General features: G+C 42.9%; 2 protein-coding genes across 12 annotated transcripts in view; one reads left to right on the top strand and one right to left on the bottom strand.

Annotated features, from left to right (window-relative positions):
- The window catches only part of SGTB (small glutamine rich tetratricopeptide repeat co-chaperone beta), an 89,904-nt gene extending 80,034 nt beyond the window's left edge, over positions 1–9,870 (bottom strand). For 5 of the 7 annotated variants that reach the window (XR_012904885.1, XM_014570420.3, XM_014570422.3 and 2 more), the window contains exons 1-4: positions 8,326–8,489; positions 5,977–6,098; positions 1,264–1,367; positions 413–482 (exon numbers count right to left, since the gene is read on the bottom strand). Coding sequence is in view for 6 of the 7 variants with exons in the window: in XM_014570420.3 (XP_014425906.1) it covers positions 413–482; positions 1,264–1,367; positions 5,977–6,076 (274 nt within the window). In the remaining variant the exon portion in view is untranslated. Of the gene's footprint in view, positions 1–412; positions 483–1,263; positions 1,368–5,976; positions 6,099–8,082; positions 8,287–8,325; positions 8,490–9,724 lie in introns of those variants that run through there. The other 2 variants (XM_014570421.3, XM_075932389.1) reach the window with 2 other exon arrangements.
- The window catches only part of NLN (neurolysin), a 62,010-nt gene continuing 43,231 nt past the window's right edge, over positions 8,478–27,256 (top strand). For 3 of the 5 annotated variants that reach the window (XM_075932382.1, XM_075932381.1, XM_075932380.1), the window contains exons 1-3: positions 8,479–8,613; positions 18,758–19,014; positions 26,394–26,542. In XM_075932382.1, the coding sequence (XP_075788497.1) occupies positions 8,573–8,613; positions 18,758–19,014; positions 26,394–26,542 (447 nt within the window). In that variant the 5' untranslated portion in view covers positions 8,479–8,572. Of the gene's footprint in view, positions 8,614–10,645; positions 10,728–18,757; positions 19,015–22,137; positions 22,371–26,393; positions 26,543–27,256 lie in introns of those variants that run through there. The other 2 variants (XM_075932383.1, XM_075932384.1) reach the window with 2 other exon arrangements.

Genomic DNA, 27,256 nt, shown 5'->3' with positions numbered 1-27,256 from the left:
TTTGCTCATAAGTTCTACACAAGCATCTTAGCACCCTCCTGCCAAGATGACATAGAGACTGCTGCAGTGGAACTGGGTAACCCAGGAAGAATGTAAGCCCCAGAGGCTTATGGTAGAATTCCAGATCAAGGAGATTAAAGAAACAGAGGAGACAGCTGACCACAGATGCCTGGGACATACAGCAGCAGTCAAAGCCAATGCTGAAAATGAGCAAAAAGACCACCAAAGATGCATGGAACAACTGGAAGCTGAATGAGCTCACACACTGCAGCTCAAAGTACTGGAGCAATAAAAGGAGTTTCCTCAAACAGTTTGGGGATTCTGCACTGCATTTTGACAATCTCCCTTGAGGATGGCACTCACGATAATGAGGGACTTCTGACAGCCTGACACATCCTTATCAACTACACACCTTCATCTTTCAGCTGATCAGCCTTTTCAATATCTTCTGGCAATGAATCGGAGAGAGGCAACATGTCATTCTATATTAAAAAAAAACACACAAAAAAACAGAAGTATATTCTGATTTGGGTATACTTTATGGCTACATTAATACATTCTTTCATAACCTTCATCCTGAAAGGTGCTGTGTAAACAGAGATACCTCTTAGCAATTGCACCATTATGCCATAAGACAGAAAGCAATCATACCATTTCTGTAGTACACACTTGACCAAGACAGTTTCTTGTTCCCACTTAAAACATAAAGTGGTGGTGGTTTTTTTAGTCTAACTTCTGGTATCCTGCTTTTCTTCCTCCTGACTTTTCTCTCTACTTTCTGGCACCAACAGTATTCTTTCTATGTTGGACCCCTCTGAATTTTAAAAGTATAGCTTTTGTTTTTACGTAAACTGGTAGTGTAGAATGCTTAAGAAATTAAATTATATCCATAAAAAAGGAGAGACAGTAGAGGGACAAGTGGAGGGGCCGAGGGACAAGGAAGCTGTGAATGACCTCAAGCAGTTTCTAGTCAACTGTCTCTGGAATTGCAAAATGCTTAAGTATCACTAAGGCAAATATCCTTCATGTTAAAAGGAGGTCCATTATTTTTAGTAATATATTTCACATGGGTTATCATTGCTTTGGCTGAACTTATGTAATGTCAGGGTCCAAAAACTATCCTGCTCTCCTACCTATTACAGGAATTTAACTCATGAATATTTTTATCAAGTTTCCACATATAAAACACATTTTCAACACTAGAGTCACAATCTTAATTGATTATTGATAAAGTAACCCTAAAAGACTAAAATCAATTCTTACCTTGTGAAAAGAATTTGAGAACAATTCTGTCAAGTGCTGTGGCACTGCAAGATGCGTATCTTCTAGGCTAATCTTAAAAACTGTCTCCAAACACTGAATTGCAACTTCAAAGAAATGAAATCATAATTAGAAAAGGTCACCATTTTCTCAATATAAATGTATAAATAAAATGTAGTAATAAAACTAAAAATAAATAAGGCAAAGGTACATTTTGTGACATATTACTTGACTAGTTAAGTCTAAAAACAAAAAACAAGTTATTTGGCAAATTATCCAGTTTTTCGTGATAATTTACTATAAAGTATTACCCATCATACAGAAATAATAAATTCTCGATTTCCCTTGGAGGGCAAAAACCCACGTGTGACAGAGTGCTGAATCATGACAGACAAATGAGCTCTCTAATCACTATAGCCTCAATTAGTTTCCCCAGCAATGGCTGATTGCAAAAATAGAAAGGAATCAGAAGGACAGCATGGATGAGTTAAGGAATTAACTGATGCATCAACTGACTAGCCAGAGCCTCCAGCATGTGTATCTGCTAAGATTTTTAGCGGTGACATTGTTACATTTTTGAACAACTTTTTACATCCCTATTTTCTATCTGACTGTCACTGGCTGAAATTCACTCCAGAGCAGAGGGCCTAGGTTAACTCCTTCACATCACTTAAGCCCTCAGTGAAACTCACCTCAATTCCACAGGACCAGTGCAAGGCCCTCTGCTTTACCTGAACCACAAGCTTTGTGGCAGTGCAGTGTAAGCGGGGTCACAGATTCCAACAGAAGGCCCACTGTGATCATCTTGTCTTACCTCAAAAATTAATCATTAGTAATAAAATTTTCCCAAAATAATTCCAGTTTGATCCCACACAGACTGGTGCTAAAGATAGCAATGAATTACAGATGCTGGAATGGCCAAGTAAAGAGCAAAAGCAGCCATTTAAACACACTGCATAAATGAGTTAGAACACTGAAGCTGCTAATCCATATGCGGAGAAACAGAACTATTCTATTCAGGCTTTTGCAGCGTTCTCATAGCCATAGTTTCTGAGTACCTTCCAGTAGTGCATTATGTGACTGTTCTTCTCTCATTCTCTCCCCAGAGGGAGAAGCATGTGTAGTGGAGAGGCTTGTTTTTGGTAGGGTTTTATTTATTTTCAATAAATACATCTCTTGCTATGCATTTACTTTAGGGGAGGTAAGAGCAAAGAAATGCACCTTGCATTCAGAGCAGAAATATGGAGATTTGTGATCTTAGTTTTTGGGAAAGTTCGTTTCAGTCTCAGGCCATTCCCCACCCACACAACAAAGTTCTGTCTCCCACACAGATAAGCTTTACTCTTGCTATTGAGAGTTTCACTGTGCCCAATGTCTGCCACAGACTCTGTACTAGCTGCAAAGCAGTTCCAGACCCTGGAAATGGGGGGAAAGTGTTGCCTGCCTAGTCCACCTCTGATTTCTGTTTATGCAGGAGAGTCAATTTCACAAATGCAACATGCAAATGAGCAGCCCTTCAGTATACTAGACTGAACTTCACCTGTAGCCATTGTTCCCTCTAATTTTTCCCACACCTGAACAGAATAAATTTTGTTATGTGCACTAATATGAAGATGATGTGCAAAACATCACCTCCATATTGATGCACATAATAAAATTCATGTGGTGGGGCGGAGCCAAGGGCTTCTGAGTATCAGAGGGGGCTCAGACTTGGGGCAGAGGGTTGGGGTGCAGGAGTATGAAGCCTCTGGCTAGGCATGCAGGCTTTGGGGTAGGGCAGGGGCAAAGGATGTAGTGCAGGGATGTAAGGGCCTCCGGGGTTGGGCCTCAGCAGGGAGTTCCAGGGCCTGGCTGCAGCTGTGTTTGGGAGGGGAGGTGGGGGGAGAGGAGAAGAAGAGGAGGGAGAGAAGCGCCAACTTCAGAACATCCCTCCTCTGGCCACAGCACACTGCTAGGTTGGGCATAAGGCAGCCTTCCTCCCCACTTTGAGCAGATGCCTTGAGCTCGTGGGTAGTACTAACTAAGTGGTTGCACACCTTTCAGGGAATTTTGCCTATAGTCTGATATACTTACATGCTTCAGCCAATCAGAGTTCATTTTATCAATAAAAGATGGTTTTGAAAATCATGCTACACTTATTTTGATGAAGTCTTCAACTGGCTGACTTGTTTTGTATAGTTTGTTTGATATTTGATATACAATGCTTTACAACCCCCACAGCAAACTGTAAGGAACATGAAGTACCCTTGTACTGCATGGACCAATTTTTTTCCTCACAGACTTACATTCATGGACAAGATATGGCTTGACATCTATTTCACATAGAATAAACTTAACTGTTATAGCTAAAAAAGGATCAGCTATGCAGATTAGTTGGCACAGATGCTGTATATTGTATAATACAGCATATGGTACCGTATTTTTGGTAACACAGAAATGTAAAATTAGGATTTCACAACTCTGCTAAAATATGTTAAATAGTGGAAACGTTCAGTTTTATCTTTGAACATTTATATGCCGTTAAAAGCATTATAGCCCACTTCCATTTAATAATACATTTTTGTTAAAATTATAGTTCATTTGCCTCAGGGCAACTCTAGCCAATGTGTCAAATTAATGATTAGATTCTTAGTTACAAACAATCAGTATTTAATAGTATTTTATTAAAGCCAACATGAATAAAAATGTTTCCTACTTCATAATTTTATTTCTGAAAGTGGGGCCTTTTTATTAGCTGGAAATTAGTTTGCCAACAAATATTCGGATATTTTAAATGAATATAGTTGTTTATCACATATCAAATGCACTGACTATTTCAGCTTTTTGTTGTTAAATTGAATCTTCAAAATATGTTCCATTCTCTCTTTCCTGCCCACACTAGTGTATAACTGTGTTACACAAGTTCAGTCCAGTGGAAACCGTACTTGAAACTTCATTAAACACAAACAGGGAATCTGTGATTGAACAATATGTTTAAACATGGCTGAAGAGTGCCCACTAAACCAGATTATAGAAAAAAAATGTAGAGTCAACTGGGAAGGAGAAAACCATATTCAAAACTTAGGTAAAGGCATGTCTGCATGGGGGCACTCAGGAAAATTAAGGTGAATCAACTAAAGGTGTAATGTCAATGCATATAAATTAAGCCGTTACCTTCAGTTTGATGTTTGTACTCAGGAGTAAAGTGGTCTTAGTTTGCAGTAATTTAATCTTCCTTTCCCAAGATAAAAATGTATCTATCAAGAATCCTTACTGCTACATGCTACTTGGAATCACTAATAACAGTCCTCTTCAGTATTACAGCTCTTACAATAAAACATGATTGTCAAGAAATGTAAGTGGTAGATCCTTTGTGCTTTCAGAGACACTAACCTGCCCTCAACTAGCACATGAAACTCCTACCAATATTAACAAGAGCTTTTCATGTGCAGCATCAAGGTAGAACATTGCTGTTCATGATTTAATCCCCCCCACTCTTGCTTTCCAATACAGATGCTGTTGACAGAAGTGCTGTTCTTCGGTATTAACCTCATTTATAGGTTTGGGACCCATCACAAAGGTATGAATAAAGTCATTATCTGGCTAGCACACTACCATCCATATCCTAATGACTTTAAAAAAAAAATCAAACAATGGGTACTTAAGAACAATTTGCACCTTTTCTATCAGCTTCATGTAACATGAACACTCTAATTGCCTCCCCCTCCCCCCGCCCTCTCCCACCCCCGCTTATTCCCTTCCCATCCGCTATTTATTTTGGAACTGGACCTTTAATAACTCCATTCATCTGAAGAAGTGGGTTGAGCCCATGAAAGCTCATGATAACTTCTACATGTTTTGTTCATCTTTAAGGTGCTGCTTGACTATTCGTTGTTTTTTAAGTTTTTCCAATTACAAACTAATTCAGCTACCCCTCTCAAGTTCCTCAGTATGTTATCCATAGACGATAGCACATATGAAAAGTTGAGGGGAAACCAGTCACAAAAATTGAATGAGACAAGAATTAGTACAAAACAAGATAAACTTAAAAAAATACAAAGAGTCTGGTAGCACTTTAAAGACAAAATATGTATACCATCTGCATGTTTTGTTTGTCTTTAAAGTGCTACCAGACTATTTGTGGTTTTTTAAGTTTATCCTGTACAGTCTAACTTGGCTACCCCCTGAAGCAGTAAAAAACAAGTTGGGAGACATGTCCACATCATCTCCCCAATGGTTGGGACTATTGCGTTTCCCAATTTAAGTCATTAGAATAACTGAAAGGGCCAGTTGCTCAGAAATAAGACAATGCCAAGCCAATACCTTTTGGATCTCTTCCAATTGACACAGATTTTACTTAAAAATTAACTTTAATTAAAAATCTTGTGGACATTTAATATCTTAATCTGTTTCAGGAATGAAGTTGTTTTTCCTTTAACAACAAAAAACTTTAAAGCATTTGACAAAGTTCTTTAGGTTTTGTGAAACTTCAAACTTCTCCCATGTCTAGCCCAAAATTAGCAACTTTCTTTGGTAATAGATAAGCCAGTAGAGACCATATTGGAATCTACAGGATAACAATATAAATTGTTCAAATAATAATACTTTCCTAGCATACAAGAAAGAAAATACAGTAATCATAAAACAACATCAGTAATTAATATAATTATTGCTTTATACATCATGATGTATGTATCCACCAACCTAGCACACAGGTATGTGGCCTTCAGTATTTACCTTCCAAGCTTTCTTGTTCATCTGAAGTGAAAGTATCCAGTTGACTTTGTTCTCTCAAGAAATGGATGACAGCGTATACTAGACGTTTCACTGACGACATTTTAGAAGCTTATGAACCTCACCTAAGTTATAAAAATAAAAATATTTAGAGAAGTATAGAGACATTGTTAACACTGGCAAGAATGCTTTAGGGTCAATCACTGAATACTTTGCACACCCTAACATCCCATTAATTTCACTACGAATTTTGGATTCACAAGATATGTAGCAAAACATTTTCATAAAAAAAAAAATCAAGAAATGTATTACTTGACATTTTCTTATTGTAATAAGATTCATAAATCATAAGGCCACTGCGATCATCCAGAATGATGAAGTCTTAGGACTTGAGTCAATTAAATCCTGATGGCAAAGCTGTTCCACCCACAGGATGGTGAGGGTAGCTGCCCTTTATCCCATGCTTTGGGAGGCCCTGCAATAGCCACCCCAACCATCCTAGAGACAGGACCTGCAAGGCCTAGGACAGCTCAGAGACGGAAGCAGGGACCAGGCTTGGTGGGAAGGAGTGGCGTGGGGCAGGGTAGAGTCAGAGCAGTAGCAGGGCAGGGATGGGGCCTGTGGCAGGGTGGAAGATGGCCTTGCCTTAAGGAGTTAATAAAAGCTCATTATGGATAATTTAGTAAATTAATTTTGCTTAAAAATATAGTTTTGATTTAATTTTTAAAGCACATGCAGCTGAATGCAGGAATACTCATTCACAAACAATAATTTAAAAGTACAGTAAACACTGTTTTCTCTGGCACTTCAACCGGAAAGCTCTATAAACTGACATTTCTGATCTTCTTGGATAATCGGGTTGATGCAGGGCCGGAAGGCTCCCTATCTGGCTCTGCATGACTCCCTGAAAGCAGCAACATGACCCTGCTGCTCTGTGCACGACCTCTGCCAAGTGCTAGCTCTGCAGCTCCTATTGGCTGGGACCTGCAGCCAATGGGAGCTGCAGGGGTGAAGCCTGGAAACAGAGGGAGCGTACAGAGCCACCTAGCAGTGCCTCCACTTAGGAACTGCAGGATTATATCCCCACTTCTGGGGACCCACGGAGGGTGAATGCCACCCTGATCCAGCACCCCAAAAGAATACCCCACACTCCCAGCCCAGAGTTCCTTTCTGCACCCCAAACTGCTCACCCCACAGTCCACACCCTCCCCCTGCAATTATTGCAGTTAATTTGACTAACCAGCATTCCCCATTCTCCCAACATGCCAGGTAACAGAGTTTTTACTGTACATAGAGATAGATCTCTCGCCACGTACATAAACACTTCCATTTTCTGACACTGTGCTACAGAATAGCTATTTTCTCTTTAGACTGAAAACCAAAACACTGTGACCTCAGTGCAAACTTGTGATTAGTGACATGCTGCTGACTCAGCCTGATTTGCATTCAGCAGCTATTAGGAGTTATATAACTTTTCTTTGAGAGAAAAATTAGTTCTAACTTTTTTGATTTTTTCCCTTTACTAAACAGAACTTATTTTTTCAATACAGCACAGTGTTTAACTATGCTCTGAAAAGCAGGTCGTAGATTTAACATATAGACAAAAATCCATACCTATAATGAGCATATTTGTATATATAGCTGTGGTTCAACCATCTTAAGCTGCCACTAAGGAAACTAGCAGAAGTCAGTTACCAACTAGAGGTGATGTGTGAGTAATAATCTTATCAAATATATGGGATACTTTGAACCAAAGTGATCGTTTGAAAGAAGCAGCATGCAGTAGAGTATGTTTCTCTGTATAAGGTACAGCAAAGATCACAATGATACAGTTATCTATACACTCGTAGGTATCTAAATAACTGAAGACATTTCTGTACACACTTTCTAAAGACCACTCACTGTCCGTTAGGCTTTCTACGGTTCCCTAGGTGCACTGAAACCCTGTATGTACACCAGATCTGACAAGCTCCCACCCAAGGCATCGCAACAAGCTCAGCAGAGCCAGGCACCGGCCAAGAACTACCCACGTCCAGCCACAAAAGCTCCTTGGCAGCCCGCTCCATTGCCGAACTAGCCAATGTGGCTGACACGGCTTCTCTCCCCTACCTGCTCTGCCCCAGCTCAGGGCCTGGCCAGGTGTGGTACCGTGCCCGAAGCATACGGGCTGCCCATGGGAGAGAAAGGACCCTCTTCCTGGCGCTGCCTCGCTCAGAGGAGAAGGCACAAGCGATGCCCTGCTGCACCCTCGCCTCTCACAGAGACAAGGGGAGAGCCCGAGCCCCCCCGCGGTGGCTTTATCCCCGCTGCGGCACAGGAGCGCCCTGAGCGCAGCCTCCGCAGCACCCTTACCGTGCCCGGCCGGAGCAGCTCGGGGGGCCGCAGGGTTGCCCAGTGCGGAGGCTCGCTCTCCACGGCGCGGCGCTGGCAGCGGAGCTCGGTGCTTGCCGCTCCAGGGCGGTGGGAGGGGAGCGTGAGGGAGGCGCGGCCGGCGGAAGTGGATACGCAGCTCAGCGGAGCCGGCGCTTGCCCGCGGGCACATGGCTGCGGAGCGCGCGTAGACTCGCCCGCCCCTAGCAGCGGCGGCCCCGCCGCCCCCATGTTCTCCCTGTGCAGCGCTGCGGGCCGAGCCGTCAGCAGGTAGCGTCGCGGGGCCGAGAGCGGCCGTGACTGCAGCAGGGCCGGGCAAAGGCGGCTGCGGAGGGCGGGGGTTTCGGGCTGAACACGGGAGGGGGGTGTCCGAGGGGATGGGTGGCGAGCTGGCTAAGAGCAGCTGCGGCTCTGAGGGGTTTGCTGCTGCCCACGCCGCTTAGCAGCCGGCACCCCCTTCCTAAAATCTTCCTCACTGAGGGCGTGTCCTGTACCTTCCTTTATGCGGAGCAGGGCATCCCTTTCCTGCTCACCCGCGGCGGCGGCTCTGCCCCCAAACCTCTCCTCAGCAAGGCGGGGGAGTCTCCCCCATTTGACTTAGGCTGGGCGCGGCTGGCATCCAGTCAGCTCAGGAGGAGAAACGACTGGTTCTCTCTAGCGATTTGCTTTGCTTGTGGTAGCTTTCTCCAGGGCACGTTCAGAGGCCCCAAGTAGGAGACCAGGCATAGAGCAGGAAACGTTAGGTTAAGCGATGCGGGATTGCTTCCTTCAGCATGTCAGACTCTCTACCATCTGCAAGCCCGGCCCCTCAAAATATTTGTGGGCTCCTTTGTAGTGGTTATCGGCCCGTTCTGAGTGCAAGCCTGGTGTGGCAGTGCTATATACCCGTGCTGAATCTCAGACATTTTTCATTTTGACCACACACCTCTGCATGACTGTAAGTACTGCCTTACATAGCTTCATCAACCCCCAGTTTTTTTTCTCATTGAGCCATATACTCATGTGAGTTTACCGGGGTCCCCAGTGGGTAGAAGTTACGTAACAATTAGGGGAAACTCCCCACAGATTTATCTTCTTCCTCATTCAGCCATTCTATAGCTATGTCTCCAGGCTCACCCTGTTTCACTAGTCATCATATATGGTCCTGGTCTCAGCTCAGTAAAGTTCCACAGTTAGCAAGATACCTGATCAGTTCTGTCAAATCCTACCCCCACCACAGATATTGTTATTTGAGCTAGCCTCTTGTAAATACCATTTCCCAGAAGCAAGTACTTATCACTTGGGAACCTGAAGTCACCAGCCTTTCTCCCTCTGATTCCATGTACATGTTAGTCTAGTACCTGGTCACCACCAATCCTCCCCATGCTGGTTTCCCTTTTACCTTGGATATGCTCCTCGGGCAGCTGGGGCTATTCTCCCTTTGCAAGTCTGGTCTGCTTCATCTTTTCCTGCTCCCCTCTTGATATTCCTTTCCTATTGGTGACCTATTCCTTGAAGTTAACTGCAGTCTCTTTATCTGCTTCTAGCTTAATGGCCCTCAGAAGTTACAGAGCCATCTGTAGCTTTTCTGGCTACTGCCAAGGAACCAATTGCTTAGACAGCTGCAGCTTTTAGCCAACAAAAGGTGGCAGTTCCAAGCCTGAGCATGATTGAACCTGGCAACTGCAGTACTAGGGGCTCTAAACCCTCCGTGGTGGCCCTTGCCAGCTGCAGATACTGTTGTTACATGCTTGCCCCTTCTCTAGGACATGGTTTTAATTTCCTGAGATACCTGTCACTTGCAGCAGAGACCCGCAATTCTCATACACTACTCAGCTAGCACATAGTTGTGCAGAAAATGCAGCCTAAATGATTTGGGAGGCTGGGGCATTGGCTCTGGAATGAGCTCACATGGCCACCTTCTGCTGTGGGTGACTCTGGGATCCCATGAAGGCAGTGGAGTTACCCCATGTATAACTAATTCCGCCCAAAGCCTGTTGAAGTGAGTGGGAGTCTTTTCATTGTCTTTAATAGGCTGTGAATAGATGCAAATGACTCTATTTGAGACTCTAGGAACATATTCTATGCTGCAATGGTTTATAGTTGTAACAGGAGGGTCTCTTGTTACCTGACAAATATTCAACCCTCCTGCAGCGCTTCATTTTTTTAAAGAGTCTTCCCATCCATTTATGAAGTGTGAAGCTGCTTAACTTAGAAGAGCTGAAAATATCAAGTAATATGGTTAATTAAGGAAGGCCCTTATGAATTCAGTAGGAATTTTGGATGTGCAGAGAACATGGGACTGGTTTCTGTATGTTTACAGAAGTGCAGAAAAGTGGAACGTTTTGGGTGATTGGAGGATATCTGGATCCAAAGACTGTCCCACATAATGAGGAAAAGTTGAGGTATCTTTGTTGTTCTTTTGTTCTATTCTTCGTTTCTTTCGCAAATTTGGCAGTACAAAGGTAATGGATGTTGAAAATAGCAAATTCAATCCTAGTTAGCGCTGGGATGATACCAGCATTTATTGACCAATTTTATCCTATTTTTTCTACAGCAAATTACAATGGATCAGTATTTGATTTGGGAAAAATAATGTAACAGCAGCCCAGACTGAACTTGAGTACTACTTGATTTTGAGGTGTTCAAATCTGGAAGGCAGGTGCTAGATTCCCTTTATAAATATCAGCTATATCTGGAAAGAAAAAGCCAATTTTGGCTTCTATGGCTCAAAAGTGGAAATTGAGTCAAATCCTTCTTCATTCCTGTTGTTGTATTTTAAGTTGCTCAGACTCTCTTGTACAGGCATGTCAATCTTGAATCCTACTGAGGGCCGCACAAACAAAAGCTGATAGCTTTCAGGGCCACCAAAGAAAATGTACTTTATCAGAAAGTCGTAATTGTTTATTATTACAGATTATGTTTTAAATATATTTTATAATGTTTTTCAGGTCTTGTTTTCATATAATACAATAATTTGATATGTAAAATTATTATTTGCTCATAAAATAATTTTTAATTTAAATATAAATTTAAGGTACTTTTTAATTTTTTGTATGATACATAACTTGTTTTGTTGAAATACAAACAAGTATAGACCATGGTTAATGAAATAGAACAGGCTTCTGTGAAAATTTCAGATACTTTGTAAGTTTGAGATTTTGCAAAAACATATAATTATTCATGCAATTGCAAAAAATTGACATTTATCGATATAAAATGAATATACATTTTGTGATTTTATTTAGGAATAAATAAATAAAACAAAAAATTAACAAACTAACCCCCTCCTTTCCCCAGAGCCAGGCACTCCCACCTAATGCCTTCTCCCCCCCCCCCCCCCCCCCGACCTCCCAACCTAACACCTGGGTCCTGGAGTTGCCATTGCTGCTGCCACACATTTCTTTCTCAGGCACGCTGAGGCGGTGTGAGCACAGTGGCCTGCTGTGAGTGCATGCTGGGCGCCATGTGCAAAGCGGCCCGACCAGCTGTGAGCACATGCGCAGAGCACCTAGCACGGAGCAGCCCAGCCAGACGTGAACTCATGGGCAGAGCAGCCCGGCCAGCTGTGAGCACATGCTGGGTGCCATGCACAGAGTGGCCCCGGCCATGAGCAGTTGCTGCAGTGCAGAGTGGCCCATCCAGCTGTGATGTGCATTCCACCACGTGCTCTGAGCGGCCAGCAGGCCACACTTTATTCCTTTATGAAAATGTAGTGGTGGGCCACAAAAAATTTTGATCGGGCCATATGCGGCTCGCCAAACACCAATTTGACATGCCTGCTCTAGTAGAGCCTTCCCTTTCTTATTATTTTAACTTCTTTAGGTGGAGTATACATACTTCCCTTGCTAGGCTTCAGATAGAGGTTCATTGTCCATTCAGTCCATCCAATTTCTCCTTTGGAGGCTGCCAGCCAAGGCCACCACCATCCCTAATCCAGTCCGGGGAAGTCTTCTAGACCAAAGGTGAAGCTTTCTACTCCTGAGGGACACATTTTGATGTTTCCCCCTTCTAGCTGCCAGAGCTCTCCATTCACAGCAAATGCTATGCACAGGTCTCAGTGCTTCCCTTCTCCCTCTCCCTCCCTTTGCTAGGGCTAGCAGCCAAGGGAATGCTGGGATATGTAGTTTCTTCCCTGCTCCAGGGCCTGCTCTGTAGGCAGGGAGCTGGCCAAGGAACTACAGCTCCCAGGGTAGTTGAGCCCTCAACTATGCTGGATCGTTGTTGCTTGGAGGCTCGCTCTTGTGTAATAGAGAATGGGACGACAACATAAGGGTTTATTATGTAAATACTTTGCAGTAATGCAAAAAGAAGACATTTGTGTGGAATGGAATTAAATGTGAATGAAAATGAGAGATGGCCTTTGCAGTAATGCATATTTGAGAAGTAACATGAATAGAGTGTACATAATACAAATGACATAAATATCCTTTGCACATTGTCACTGATATACCATCAAAGACTTTTTGGTTATGTAGTTAAAAGGACACTATCAATGTAGAAATCAAATTTCTGTCCTAAAATTGTTTACATGCTAATGCTGTTAATAGCTCCAAAAGTTCCTATAACTGAAAAAAAAAATTCTCAGCTTATGTATTTACGGACCTTTGTATGCAGTCATTTTCACTGTTTTTCCTATGTATAGCAACTCGGTCCCCTTGTTCTTTGGATTTCTCCAACTGTGAGAAAAACACACATTTAAAAAAAAAAAAAGGAAAAGTGGCACTTTGAAATAGGGATGTCAGCGTGTAGTCTACTACACGATTAACCAATAAGCCCAGGCTTATGAGTTAATCCTGTTGACTGCATGTATCAGAGACAGCAAGGGGGAGGTGACTGGTGCCCATGGAGCTGACTTTTGAGCCAGCTCCCTACAAGCACCAGATCCTACAGAGCCGCCTGCCCCATGCTGCTGCCTCTGATAGAGTGGCGGGGGGGGGAGGGAGGCAGGAGCTGATACATGCGGGAAGTTGGCTTTCAAAACAGCTGCCCACTCGTATCTTCTCCCACGGAGCCACTGGCCCCTGTGCTGCTGCCTCTCTGTCAGAGGCACCGGTACAGGGAGGGGAAGCCGCTTCTGTCATTGGGGTTTGTCTCAGCCCCTCAGGAAAAATAAGCTGACTGAAATGTAGGTGCTAACAAACAGGGTTTTTATTCAACAATTCAAACAAAGTAAGGAACATAACTATAACCAGGACCCCCACAACTAAAGATAAGTGACATAAAGATGGTGCACGACTGCAACTCAGGTGAGTTGCCTTCCCCAGGACGGGACCCAAGTAAGGAAATGGAGGATTATAAAACCACTACCATATTCTGCAGCTTGTGGACCCTCACAATGGTGAGAGAGGTCCAGATTTTGTCTCCAGATGTAATTCGGGTGAGAGTGATCAGGCTGTGTCAGCTCTGTTCTGGCATCGTGGGTGTGTGTATGTCCTTGTTGATGAGGGGTGGCAGCTAATATCATACTCCTTGCGTGCAAGTAAGTTTACTTTCCACAACCAAAACCTATTGGCTTGGTGCTGGCGTGCCCTCTAAGTAGCTCCAGACTCTGCCACTCAGATGGGCAGCCCCTTAGAACTCCAGAGTTAAGTTAATGCCTATTATGCCCGCTGGCGTGTAGGGCAGCAACGAAGGTTCTCCATTTTTGTCTGTCTTTGGCCATTTTCTCCAGTGTGTCCCAGTTGTAGTTCATTCTCTTCATATCTGCCTCAACAGTACGCTGCCATGTTGTCTTGGGCCTCCCACGTTTCCATCATCCTTCAGGCGTCCAGTGAAGTGCTACCTTTGCAATGGCATCTGCCTCCCTTCTCAGGCCTTAAATAAGCTGCTGTTGCTGGGCAGAACCTAGGTCATATGTCTGCCTAGTTTTCCCGCCAAAACAAAAAAAGAGTGGGAAAGTGTCTTGAAGGGAGGAGGAAGAAGAATGGTCAAGAAGGAGTCCATGCTGTTGTTTGGACTTTTACAAAATGGCATACATGTGTTATTGATTACAAGAACTTTCCCCCTACATTACCACAGAATGACAGACAATCACCTTGGCCATTCCAGTCTATGATACCACCCAGACAGACTTGACTGACGGTTGGTATACACCAGGGCTATGTCTACTCTGGTGTGTTCTCATGCAAAAACTCTTTTGTGGAAGAGTTCTTGTGCAAAAACTCTTCCAGAAGAGAGCGTCTACACTGGCATGTGCTTTTGCTCAAGAGATGTGCTTTTGCACAAAAGCATCCATGCCAATGTAGATACTCTCTTGCACAAGAAAGCTCCGATGGCCTTTTTAACCATAGGGCTTTCTTGCGCAAGAAATTCATGTTGCCTGTCTTCACTGGCCTCTTGCGCAAGAACAGTTGCTCAAAAGGGCTTATTCCTGAGCAGGAGCGTCGGAGTTCTGGCGGAAGAAGCCCTGATTTCATACATTAGAACGTCAGTTTACTTGCGCAAGAACACGCAGACCAGTGGTCCCCAACCTTTACCGGCTCCCGGGCGCCTGGGGGCGGGGCCACTCACGCGCTGGGTGCCCGGGGGCGGGGCCGCGCGTCCTGGGGCACGCCAGGGCCGGGGCCACCCGAGCCCCTTGTGCCGGGGGCCCGGGGCTGGCGCCGCCGCCCGAGCTGCGTGCCTGGGGCCGGCACCGGCACCAGCGCCGCGCGCCCGCATGTGCCCCGGGGCTGGGGCCACCCGAGCGCCGCGCACCAGGCGCCGGTGAGTGTCGCGCGCCTGGGGGCGGGGCCAGCCCGGGTTGTCGGCGGGTGCCATGGCGCCCACGGGCACCGCGTTGGGGACCACTGACGCAGACAGAGTAGAGAGGCAGCAAGTTTTTGCACAAGAGCGGCTGCTTTTGCTCAAGATTGCGCCAGTGTAGATATAGCCCAGGGATTAGCAAAAAGTGCTGTGCCCAGGCAGTGGGAGCTATGAGAACTGGTGCAAACTGGAGAACCACTTTCTGTGGCTCCCTTTGTCCAGGAACACCAGTCTGTGGCCAAAGGGAGCTGCAAGCAGCCATACTTGCAGACATGCAGGTAAATAAAGAGCTGGTGGCCCACTAACCCTGGTGAACCACCCTGCTATACACCAACGATCATAAAATATTCAGGTTGCTTCCTCTCCCAAGAAACCAGTCACTTTCCATCTCTCTCTCCTGTCAATTTGTACCTTAGATTTCTCACCAAAGACCACACTTGTAGACAATCCTATAATTTAAACATTTATTAAGCGGGAAAAGGAAATTAACATTATTACGTTTAAAGTAGACAAGTATATATACACACATGAGTTACAGCGTGTGGTTTAAAAAGTTACAGAGTTGCAGTGATCTGTCAGCATTGAATTCCTTTTAGGGCTAACTAAAATTGATCCTGGGGATCTCTGCTTCTGGTTCTTAGTTCCAACCTTGTCAGGATATATCTACACTGCAACTGACACCCGCAGCTAGACCATGCTAGCCATCTTGGGCTCATGGAGCTGTTTCATTGTTTTGTAGGCTTCTGGGCATGCATAATTTGAACTGGGACTCAAGAAAGTTTTTCATTTTCATAATTTTCCACAGCAAACCCAGAGGTGCTAATGGTATGAACTGTCAATCCTGGACATCAGCCTTGGCAAACTCTGACATAAATTAAGCAATGTTTCTGGGCCTAGCCTAGATGGATACTTTCACAAGGTCCTAGATCAGGGGTGGGCAAAGGGGCCACCATGAGCTGGATCCAGCCTGCCAAGTGGGTTAATCTGGCCCTCAGCTGTCCTGCCATTCCCCCACCACCAGGCCCGATTGAGACCTGGGAACGGGGAGTGAACAAAGTCTCCTCCCCTGCCAGGAGCATGTGGTACCAGAGGGAACCACATGCCCTGGCAGGGGGAGGAGACTTCGCATTCTCCTCCATCCCCAGGCTAATTAGGTCCTGGGGGCAGGGGAGCAGGCAAAGTCTCTTGCTCCCCGCCCCGCCAGGGGCACATGGTTCCCTCCTGGCAGTAGGGTTGCCAACCATCAGTAAATTTACGGACAGTCCATAAAAAAATTAGCTGAAATTGGACATGTCCGTAAAGTCCGTAAAAAAAATTTAGGTGTCCGTAAATTTCGTAGAAGTGCAATAAAATTTCAAAAAACAGCAGTTATTCTATAGCAATTGAATTTCTTCTGTGCTGCTTCAGTCATTTTAATGCAGAGCAGCAGAAATTGGACGTTTTAGTTGTCAGTGTTCGGATGTACAATCACAAAATGGAAAACTTCCAGTACCATGACTAATTAAATGAAAGTGAGTTAAATAGCATATTGTTCTTGTGATGTATGAATGACGATTACTCTTCACTTTTGGCCATTTATGTCATCTTAATATAGTATAAAAATTATGTCCGTAAAAAATGTCCATAAATTTTTCCCATTTTGTCCATAAATGAAATTTCTGTGGGTTGGCAACACTGCCTGGCCAGGGTGAGGCGGGTAGTGAGAGATCTTGGGCACTCCTGTGCCTCCAGGCCCTGATTAGCCTGGGAGTGTGGGGAGCATACACAAAGTTTTCTCCACCATCCAGGAGCATGCAGCATCAGAAGGAACTGCACACAGCACCAGAAGGGAACCGTGTGGAGGAGTGGAGGGAGCCAGAGACTATGTCTGCTCCCTTGCCCCCAGGCCCTTCCCAGAAGCTAGGAGACACAGCTCAGGGAGGGAAGGAGAGACGAGGCGCCTCCCGAGCTAAGAGAAAAGCCTTCTTCTGACCCCACTCCTGATGGTGCTGCGCTCCTCCTTCCTGTCTCTGCATGTGTGTGTGTCTGTCCGTCTATTCCTCCCTCCCTCCTGACTGGCCTGGAGGCAGAGGGAGCATGGGAAGTCTCCTCCCACACAGCACCTAGTAGGAACCGCTAGCTGTTCAAAGCAGCTGGAGGTTCTCTTTAGGCGCTGGGCGCCCCTGGCAGAGCAGGGGGCAAAGAGTTCATGCGCTCTCCTATCCCCAGCCAATCAGGGTCTGTGGGTGGGAGAGCACTCAGTCTCCTGGCCCCGCCCTTCCACGTGAGGCTCCACCTCTTATGGAGTAGCCCACGACCACTTCCGAAATTTGCAAAGTAGCCCCTGCTTCAAAAATAATTCCCACTCCTGCCCTAGATACTCGTCTCCAGGCGTAACCTGGAACTCTACACAGCAGTGAAACAGCCCAAGCCTGGCAAGCCTAAATTGGTTGGCACAGGTCAGTTGTGGGTGTCTAGTTGAGAGTATTCCTATACACAACACAGTCAATTCAAAAGAGAAATGAAAAATGTTCTGATAAGCTATTTTTATTTTAACAGAATTCAAGGGGATGGGACACGGGCAGTAGCCTTTTCACACTCTTCATGTGTGTGAAAGGGCAATTAAGTCTTTGTATTGTAATGTTCCACAATGGCCCATATAGTTTTGATAGGGCATTTTAATAGCTAGAAGACTATCGGTCCTGACTGGATTCAGTTTCAGTTTTACAATTATAAAGGAGACTCTTAAATATTACTTTATAGCATGTAATAAAGATAGAATAAGAGAGATTAATGCATGCAGCAATTTGCACGCATTTAATAAAATGTAAACATTCTGTTAGGTTCAATATTCATCTTAAATATACTAATGCACAGGTGAAACAGACAGGTTTTCAGCAATGAATTTGTTGGTACTCAGCTGAGGCCTAAGGACTTAGCAAGAGCTGGCATCTACCTTTACCAGCGTGATGTCCTATCAGATGTTGAGCATATGCCTACAGTTGACTAAATTGAAGTTATTAACTAAACACAAAGGTTGTTTATAAATATGGGAGACCTTCATACCTGCCCCAATATCAGAGGGAAAACAATATGAAATACTCATATAAGATCTGCAACAGTTAAGACAATACATTTCGAAGCAGGAGACTATGATGTAATTTGCTCTCATGGCCTGGAACACAGCAAACATGAAGCTTCAGAACTGTCCATTTTAATTTACGCTTCCAAATTAAATGTTTTTTGCCATTTTGTTTATGTTGAATATAACTTACTATCCTGGTAATCTAGATTTTGTTTCATATTCTCCTTTCCTTGTCTCAAAATACAAAACACTATTGTCTGTTTCCATAGAGTTTCAGTAATTGGTGTTTTGAATAACAACTCACTAAGAAAAGCTGTTTTGTCTAATTTTGCTTAACTAAAAGATTTTATTTCTAATTTTTGCATACATATCAAATGGCACTTGGTCAGGCTGGGAGCCAGGGGGAATAAAGGCTGATATCTGAATTATATTAAAATACAGATTTATTTAATTAAAAGTACAACTGCTTAAGGCCTGTACAAGAAAGGATAGATCTAAAAAGGAATATGTTTTTATGTCTAAAATACTGTTTAAAAAGGCAACATTATTTTAAAAAATAATTTACAATAGAATTTTTGCTTTAATTATATTCTTAATCTCCTAAATTCATTTTTAAAATTTCAGAGCTGGTGGCCCACGGTTTTTATTGAGAATGACGTTGGGAACAGAAATTACTGCCCCTCCCAAAGCCTCTTCACATGCAGCATCAGACCAAAACTTTTTGAAATGGGACCTATCACCAGAGCAAATCAGAACAAGAACAGAAGATCTGATCACAAAAACAAAGCAAGTGTATGACAATGTAGGAATGCTTGATTTTGAAAAGGTAACATATGAGAACACTGTGCAGGCTCTAGCCAATATAGAAGTGGAGTATTCAGGTGAGTACATGGAATCTAATACCTTCCTTCTCTTAATTCACCCTGTCCACACAACAGAGTTCTGGAAGTAATTCAGAAAAAGCAGTTACCACCTGTGAATCTGATCTGTGTCCTGGGCTAGAAAAAGTATAGTTCTCAGAAGCAATATTTATTCATATTGCCCTCGTCACAGCATTTGTTATAATCAGGCATGAAATTATGCCTACCTTTGAGACATGGCAAGGGAGAGTGAGACCATGCTGATATTGCTTCACTTATTTCTCTCAGAGGGCATCGAAAGAGTCATGATGGACATTGCTCCTCCACTTTCAAAGTCCTCACCTGTGAAGTCTCAGAGGGATCTGTCCTGTCTTTCATTCTTGTCAGTAACTGCACAGAGCCACTTGAGGGCACTGTGCAACAGTATGGATTAAAATGTCTGCAGTACAAATATGATACCGAGATTTACAATTACTTTCCCCTCAAATATAAACAGAAAGAGCACTTTACTTCAGCCATTTGAGGGCCTGTCTGAGACTAGTATCTAAAGTCAAATCAGGTGACTGAGATGATGCTAGTGGACGAAGGAGAGCATTTCATAGAACTCCTTTTCTTCTCCTCCACTGACGGCATCTACTCCTTTACGTCTTCTGTTAAGACTTTTCACAGCTTCTGTGCACTTTTCACAGCTTCTTTTCACATAATCTGTGCCTATGTTTATTACACCCCTTTCCCATTACAGATGGCAGGAAGACTGCCGCAACCAATCTTGACTCAAACAGCCTCCTGTCAAATTCATATTTAGCCACAGTGATGATGAGTGATCCATGCATTCATGACCTTCAGCTTGAATTACTGTAGCTCTCTGGGTGGAGGAATAAAACTACAAGGCTCAAGTTAAAAATAAATAAAAAGTTGCTGCTGTATTCTGAACTGGCAGTAAGCTACCCAGCGGCAGAGACACTGAAGGGTACATTTCACTCCAGTGCACTTGTTTCTTCACTGGGTCTTATAGAATCATAGAACACTAGAACTGGAAGGGACCTCGACAGGTCTTCAAGTCCAGTCCCCTACCCTCATGGCAGAACTTTTTAGACCATCTCTGATAGATGTCTATCTAACCTGCTCTTAAATATCTCCAGAGATTGTGACTCCACAACCTTCCTAGGAAATTTATTCCAGTGTTTAAGCACCCTGAGAGTTAGGAATGTTTTCCTAATGTCCAACCCAAACCTCCCTTGCTGCAATTTAAGCCCATTGCTTCTTGTCCAATCCTCAGAGGCCAAGGAGAACAATTTCTCTCTCTCCAGCTTGTGACACCCTTTTAGATACCTGAAAACCATCAGCATGTCCCTTCAGTCTTCTCCTTTCCAAATTAAACAGTGTTCCTTCATAGGTCATGTTTTCTAGACCTTTCATCATTCTTCTTACTCTTCTCAGGACGTTCTCCAATTTCTCCACATCTTTTTTGAAATGTAATACCCAGAACTGGACACAATATTCCAGTTGAGGCCTAATCAGCACAGAGCAGAGCAGAATGACTTCTTATGTCTTGCTCACAACACTCCTCCTAAGGCATCCCAGAATCATGTTTGCTTTTTTTGCAACAGCGTCACACTGTTGACTCATATTTAGCTTGTGGTCCACTATAACTCCTAGATCCCTTTCTGCCGTACTCCTTCCCAGACTGTCACTTCCCATTCTGTATGTGTGAAAAGGATTTCTCCTTCCTAAGTGGAGTACTTTGCATTTGTCTTTATTAAACTTCATCCTATTTACCTCAGACCATTTCTCCAGTTTGTCCAGATCATTTTGAATTATGACCCTATCCTCCAGAGCAGTTGCAATCCCTCCCAGCTTGGTATCATCTGCAATCTTAATAAGCGTACTCTCTATGCCAATATCTAAATCACTGATGAAGATATTGAACAGAACTGGTCCCAAAATAGACCCTGCGAAACCCCACTTGTTATCCCTTTCCAGCAGGATCACGAACCATTAATTACTCTCTGAGAACGGTTATCCAGTCAGTTATGCACCCACCTTATAGTAGCCACATCTAAGTTGTACTTGCCTAATTGATTGATAAGAAAGAAGATCATGTGAGACTCTGTCAAATGCCTTACTAAAGTCTAGGTACACCATGTCCACCACTTCTCCCTTATCCACAAGACTTGTTATCTTATCAAAGAAAGCTATCAGATTGGTTTGACATGATCTGTTGTTTACAAATCCATGCTGGCAGTTACATAACCCTATTATCTTCCAGGTGTTTGCAGATGAATTCCTTAATTACTGGCTCTATTATCTTTCCTGGAACACAAGTTAAACTGACTAGTCTGTAGTTTCCTGGGTTGTTCTTATTTCTCTGTTTTTAGATGGGCACTATATTTGCCCTTTTCCAGTCTTCTGGAATCTCTCCCATTTTCCATGATTTTTCAAAGATGATAGCTAAAGGCTCAGATACCTCCTCTATCAGCTCCTTCAGTATTCTAGGATGCATTTCATCAGGCCCTGGTGACTTGAGGACATCTAACTTTTCCAAGTAATTTTTAACTTGTTCTTTTTCATTTTATGTTCTAAACCTACCCCATTCTCACTAGTATTCACTATGTTAGGCATTTCTTCATCAGACTTTTTGGTGAAGACAGAAACAAAGAAGTCATTAAGCATCTCTGCCATTTCCAAGTTTCCTGTTACTGTTTCTCCCTCCTCAGTGAGCAATGGGACTACCCTGTCCTTGGTCTTCCTCTTGCTTCTAATATATTTATAGAAAGTCTTCTTGTTACCCTTTATGTCTGTAGCTAGTTTAGCTTGTTTTGTGCCTTTGCCTTTCTAGTCTTGTCCCTGCATACCTGTATTGTTTGCTTATATTCATTCTTTGTAATTTGTCCTAGTTCCCACTTTTTATATGACTCATTTTTTATTTTTAGATCATGCAAGTGGAATACTATGCAGTGGAATAGCTTGCTTTTGGGCTCTTAATAATGTCCCTTTGAAAAACTGCCAACTCTTTTCAATTGTTTTTCCCCTTAGTCTTGCTTCCCATGGAATCTTACCCACCAGCTTTCTGAGTTTACCAAAATCTGCCTTCCTGAAATCCATTGTCTCTATTTTACTGTTCTCCCTTCTATCATTCCTTAGAATTGTGGTCACCAATCATGAGACCTTGACCAGTCGATCACGAGGCGTTCCGGGTCACCTATTTCCCCCCACCCCCAAGAAGCCCCACTACCTACCTCGAGCGACAGCGGAGGTAGTGGCAGCTTCCCACAGGGTGGACGGAAGTCCTGCAGCTGTGTGTCACTTCTGGGTGTTCCGGAAATGCGCTGCCTGCTTCCTTGCCCCAAGTCTGTGGCGTGCCAGGAACTTACCGGGTGAGTCCCGAAAAGCGCACACTGGGACTTCCCTTCTCTGCGGGAGACAGGAGTCAGGCCCGGAGGGGGCGCACGACGGGGGCTTCACTGCTCCACAGGAGGCTCATGCTAGCCCTGGCGGAGGCGCGCGACAGGGCTTCCTTCCTCTGCAGGAGTGGGGAGTTTGGCCCGGAGGAGGCGTGCAACAGGGCTTCCCTCCTCTGGGAGGAAATCCTGGGAGGAGGTTGGTGCAGGGGACTCTCTACCCCCACTGGCACCCTGTCCCCTGCTGCAGAATCCTGTCCCCTGCCCTCTCGACACTCTGTTCCCTCTCCCTGCCCCCAGCCGCAGAACCATGCCCCCACTGGCACCCTGTCCCCTGCCCCAACACCCACTAGCACCCTTCCCCAGTACCACGTCCCCTGCTCCCGCCAGCACAGTTGGGGCCACATTAGTGAGGCTTGGGGGAGAGGGCTGGGTTTAGAGGAGTTTGGGGGTTTTTTTGCATCTCACTTGTGTGTTCCAACTGACTTTTCTGTGGGTCAGTGACCCCCACTCAAAACAGGTTTCCTGCCCGTCTCATAAATAAAGACGACGCAGAAACTTTTTGTGTTTGACATAGTATTTTATTTAAAAATGAAGCCTGGCCAACAAACCCCCAATTGGGGCCAAGCCCCCATCTGGCCACAGCATCATAACACTCCTGCACTCCCCCCCTTTCCCCAGACCCTAGATTTGAGCCTATCATATACCCCAACCCAAATTCCTGAACCCTTACATCCACAAGCCTGTGGCTTGCTTAGTACTCCAACCCTATAATCTGACCCCAACACTTCCCGGCCTGGAGCCCCCTCCTCGAGCCAGCATCCCCTTCTCCACTTCCTTCTGCATCTGGATTTCCTCCCAGAGCTTGCACCTCTCACCCCAAATCCCTCATTTCCACCCCAGAGACTACACATCCTGTCTCAACCCAGCGAGGGTACAGCTAGACTACAGGAGTTTTTCAGGATTCCGGAGATATCTCAGAAAAACTCTTCTGCATTCAGAGATGCGTTTGTTCTTCCACTTTTTTGAGTGGAAGAGCAAACATGCTCTTTCAGTCATCGCTATATTCCTTTTTCCACAAGGAATAAGGGGGTTCTAAAAGAAGGGGGTTTTCTGACATTTGGTCCAGTCTAGACAGGCCAATGTTGGAAAAACCTCTTCCTACAGAAGAATTGAAAAAAAAAAAAAGCAGCAGTATTGTTGTGGATTCAGATGCTCCTCAGCCTAGCCACCTCCTCCTGTAGCTCTCCCAACTGCTTCCTGAGAGATTTCACCAGCAGGCACCTTGCACATTGGATGGTCCTCCCAGCCTAGATTTCAGTAAATGGGAATTGCAAGCCACAGTCCCTGCAAAACCACACCAGAATGTGGATAGAGGCATCCATGGTCAGGTGCTCTGTCTGGCTACAGGCACAGGTAGAGGAGACAGAAGCAGTGCTGGCCTAGGTGTTGCGGGTCTTCCTGACAATAGTAGGCCTCCCTCTTTCAAACTCCCTCTTAAACTCTTCTGTTTGCAGCCCCCTGTCCACTTCACTCCCATAGTCATTCTGCCTGTGGCTTTTAAAGCTTGCTCGCCTAGGTCAGGCTTACCCCCTCGTTAGTCACACAGGGGAAGGCTGATCCTGAGGCTGAATGCTAGTTCAGATTTAAGCATTGGTTCCCAATTTTCAAAGCTCTATGTGGGACTGCTCTCGCTTTCCTGAAGGACCACTCATAGTATGTGATAATGACCTCCCAAGACAGAAGCATTCCAGAACCTTGGAACTGTCAGTCTTTAACATTACACTCATGAGCTGGGGAGAGAGCTTTCCCAATAACTGGCCCATGTACCTGGAACTCATTCTCAGAAAAGACTCAGATGCCCACAAACTTCAGCAGCTTCAGAGTAAAATGTAAAACTTACCTCTTCATTTGAACCATCCCAGCAAAACAAATAAAGTTCAGTTCCTATAGATTGGAGGAGAGAGCAAACCACATTTGTATGTGCGTCCCATAATTTTGAGAGAGACAAGATACCACAGTGTTTGGCTGTGTGTATAGTGTCTTGGTTTTTCACAAAGCTTTTTCAGTTAATTTTAAAATCTGTAACTAATCTTTAGAACCTTCATTTGCTAGTAAAATGAACGGTCTGCTATGACAAAAAGCATTTGTTACACTTTAGTGTAAAATGTTTGAACAAAGCATAACATGCAGGATATTAGCACTTTTTAAAAGGGAAAACTATCATTAGATTTAATCAAGTAATCCAGCTAAGTCATTTCACCTATTTTTTAAAGTATAGGACCTTTGTTCATGTTTGTCATTCACAAAGTCACGTGACATTACTGCTGAGAATTTAGTTTGTTTAGTTTAGTTTAGTTTAGTTACCTTATTTTTCATTTCTGTTCAAATTTATGTTACTCCCCTTGTGATCTTAGTCCTAAATAATGGCACGTTATCTCCCACAGTTTTCATATTATTAGTAATAAAAGGAGTTGGTCATAGCTGTATTTTCTTGTGCCAATTTTTGAATTATTTGAAGGAGAATTATAAAGATTGAAAATTTGCTATTTCCAATATTCTAGAGAGAGAAAATCCATGACATCCATTACAAATAGTTTATTTTAAAATATCAATTTTCTGTACTTTTAAACGATTCATCTTGTTTCAAAACATAAAATTACTCAAGTGTTTTAAATATATCTATACTAGAGGGTGAGGCTCGTTGTTGACCGGGCAAAGTCATTTTGCATAGATTATACTTACAGGAAAGGTCAAGACATTAAATATATGTAATAGAATCTTTTATTCACGTGCTTGCAAAAGGGAACTAAAAGAACAGTTTTAAATTTGTAGGATTTCATCTTCAAACATTATTCATTTTACTGAGTAATTATCATACATTGTAAATTTGAATCAGAAACTTAGTGAAGAAAATTAACTGGTGTCAGTTAAAGCTTGCCGATATACGATGTTTGTGGTTTTTCAGTCTTGCTTATGTCAACAGATTTTTTCCATTTCCCACTCTGGATGTTGCTACATAAAATTGTCTGTGTACAAAACAATTTCAATACAATGTTGGTCGAAATAAATCAAAATAAAAAAAGAAATTGAAATAAATTGCTGGTGCATAAAAATCTTTAGACAATGATAGCAAGCAATCAATTCTGATTCTTTATAATATTTATTGTATTAGTAGTAATATGCAAATATGTTCTTAAAAAGTAAATAACAAAAAAAATCTGAATGCCAAAAAAGGTAACTCCTATCAAATAAAGCTTCCATCACTCTTTCTGTAAATAATTTGAATTATTTTGTCATTTATAAGAGTATAAATTTTCTTTGCACTAAAACGACAGTTGAATAGGTGACCCAATTTTAATTTTGTTAGCAAGTATTTTTATGAACTCTAATCATAAGAGTCATGACTTTTTTTGATGAAAAACAAAAAATAATTATTTAAACCTTTCACTCAAAATATTCCAGTGTAAAAAGTAGTGCGTTCAGCTAATTCAAGTGGCAAAATTTAAGTGGCTAATTCAAGTTTATGCAAAATTTGGTATCTGTAGGTAACCGCAAAGTATGACTTCATTTTGTACAAACAAATCCATAAACAAACAAACTCTTCAAAATATGTAGTAGATAAAACCTTTACTTAATCAAAATTGACCTTATGGAACAATTAAAGTGGGGACATTTGCCTGGGCAGTTAGACTTTCATAATGTATAATAACAGTGAAATCAGCATTTGTTCTAATAATAATTGCAGCTATGTATATAATTCATTTGTTACATAACCTGTAATCAGTTCATTAGCTGTAAATATTAATCAGTGGTTGCTTCACGTATCTGTTTATATTTGTGGATTTTTGAAAGCTTGTGTAAAAACTAAAAGAATGAACCTTTACTAAAATGACTTATGTATTCCTAGAAAGTTCCTCATTCTGAAAAAAATGGACATAATCTGAATGCATTGTAAGTGCTTGGTGATTTTTTTAAAATATATTTTTATTTTATTAGTGGAAAGAAGCATGTTGGATTTCCCACAGCATGTCTCATCCAAAAAAGATGTGCGCTCAGCAAGCACAGAAGCTGACAAAAGGCTTTCTTATTTTGATGTGGAGATGAGCATGAGAGAAGATGTGTTTCAAAGGATTGTTTATTTACAGGTAGATGACAAAGAAGATTAATAAAGATATCCTATAGAGGAATATGTAAGATGCCAGCAATGAAACTTATATTTGAAAAAATCAGTACAGCAGCATCTCTATGACTTGGTTAATCTCAACTATTGTTAAATCCTCAACTCAATAGAGTTATAGCGTATGTGTTACATGAAGGACCTCATTTAAATTCTCGTGTTTCAAATAGGGTTGCCAGATGCTTTCACAAAAAACCCCGAACATGGCGGAGGGGAAAAATTGGTTGAGCAAAAAAAAAAGGGGGTGGGGGGGACCAAAGTTGTTGAGCAAAAAACTGTGCCTTTAAATCTGGTATTTTCTGTGGGGTTTTTTACCGGACAGGGACCACAAATACCTAACTGTCTAGGTGAAAACTGGACACCTGGCAACCCTAGTTTCAAAAACCTAAGAATATTGTGTAAAGTAAATCTTTCTTAGCTAGAAATCTAGAGAAAATGGTGCCCGTTTTCATTTCAGTATTTGACTGCCAGATGTGCTTTTGTGCACACATTCACTATTTTTCATTTCATTAGAGTTAGTAATGGATGCATTTTTTGTTTGTTATTCTCAAAGTCAGTAATGCTGATTTAAACAAAATTGTCTGGGTTTGCTGTTGGAGCCGCTTTTTAAGTGTTTTCATAGTATATCATACTCCCAGTGAGCATCATCGGAAGTGTTATATTTTAATTAAACAATGAAAAG

Source organism: Pelodiscus sinensis, chromosome 6 (assembly GCF_049634645.1).
Source record: "Pelodiscus sinensis isolate JC-2024 chromosome 6, ASM4963464v1, whole genome shotgun sequence".
NCBI classification, from domain to species: domain Eukaryota; kingdom Metazoa; phylum Chordata; order Testudines; family Trionychidae; genus Pelodiscus; species Pelodiscus sinensis.
This window is presented reverse-complemented; position numbering and strand designations above follow the sequence as displayed.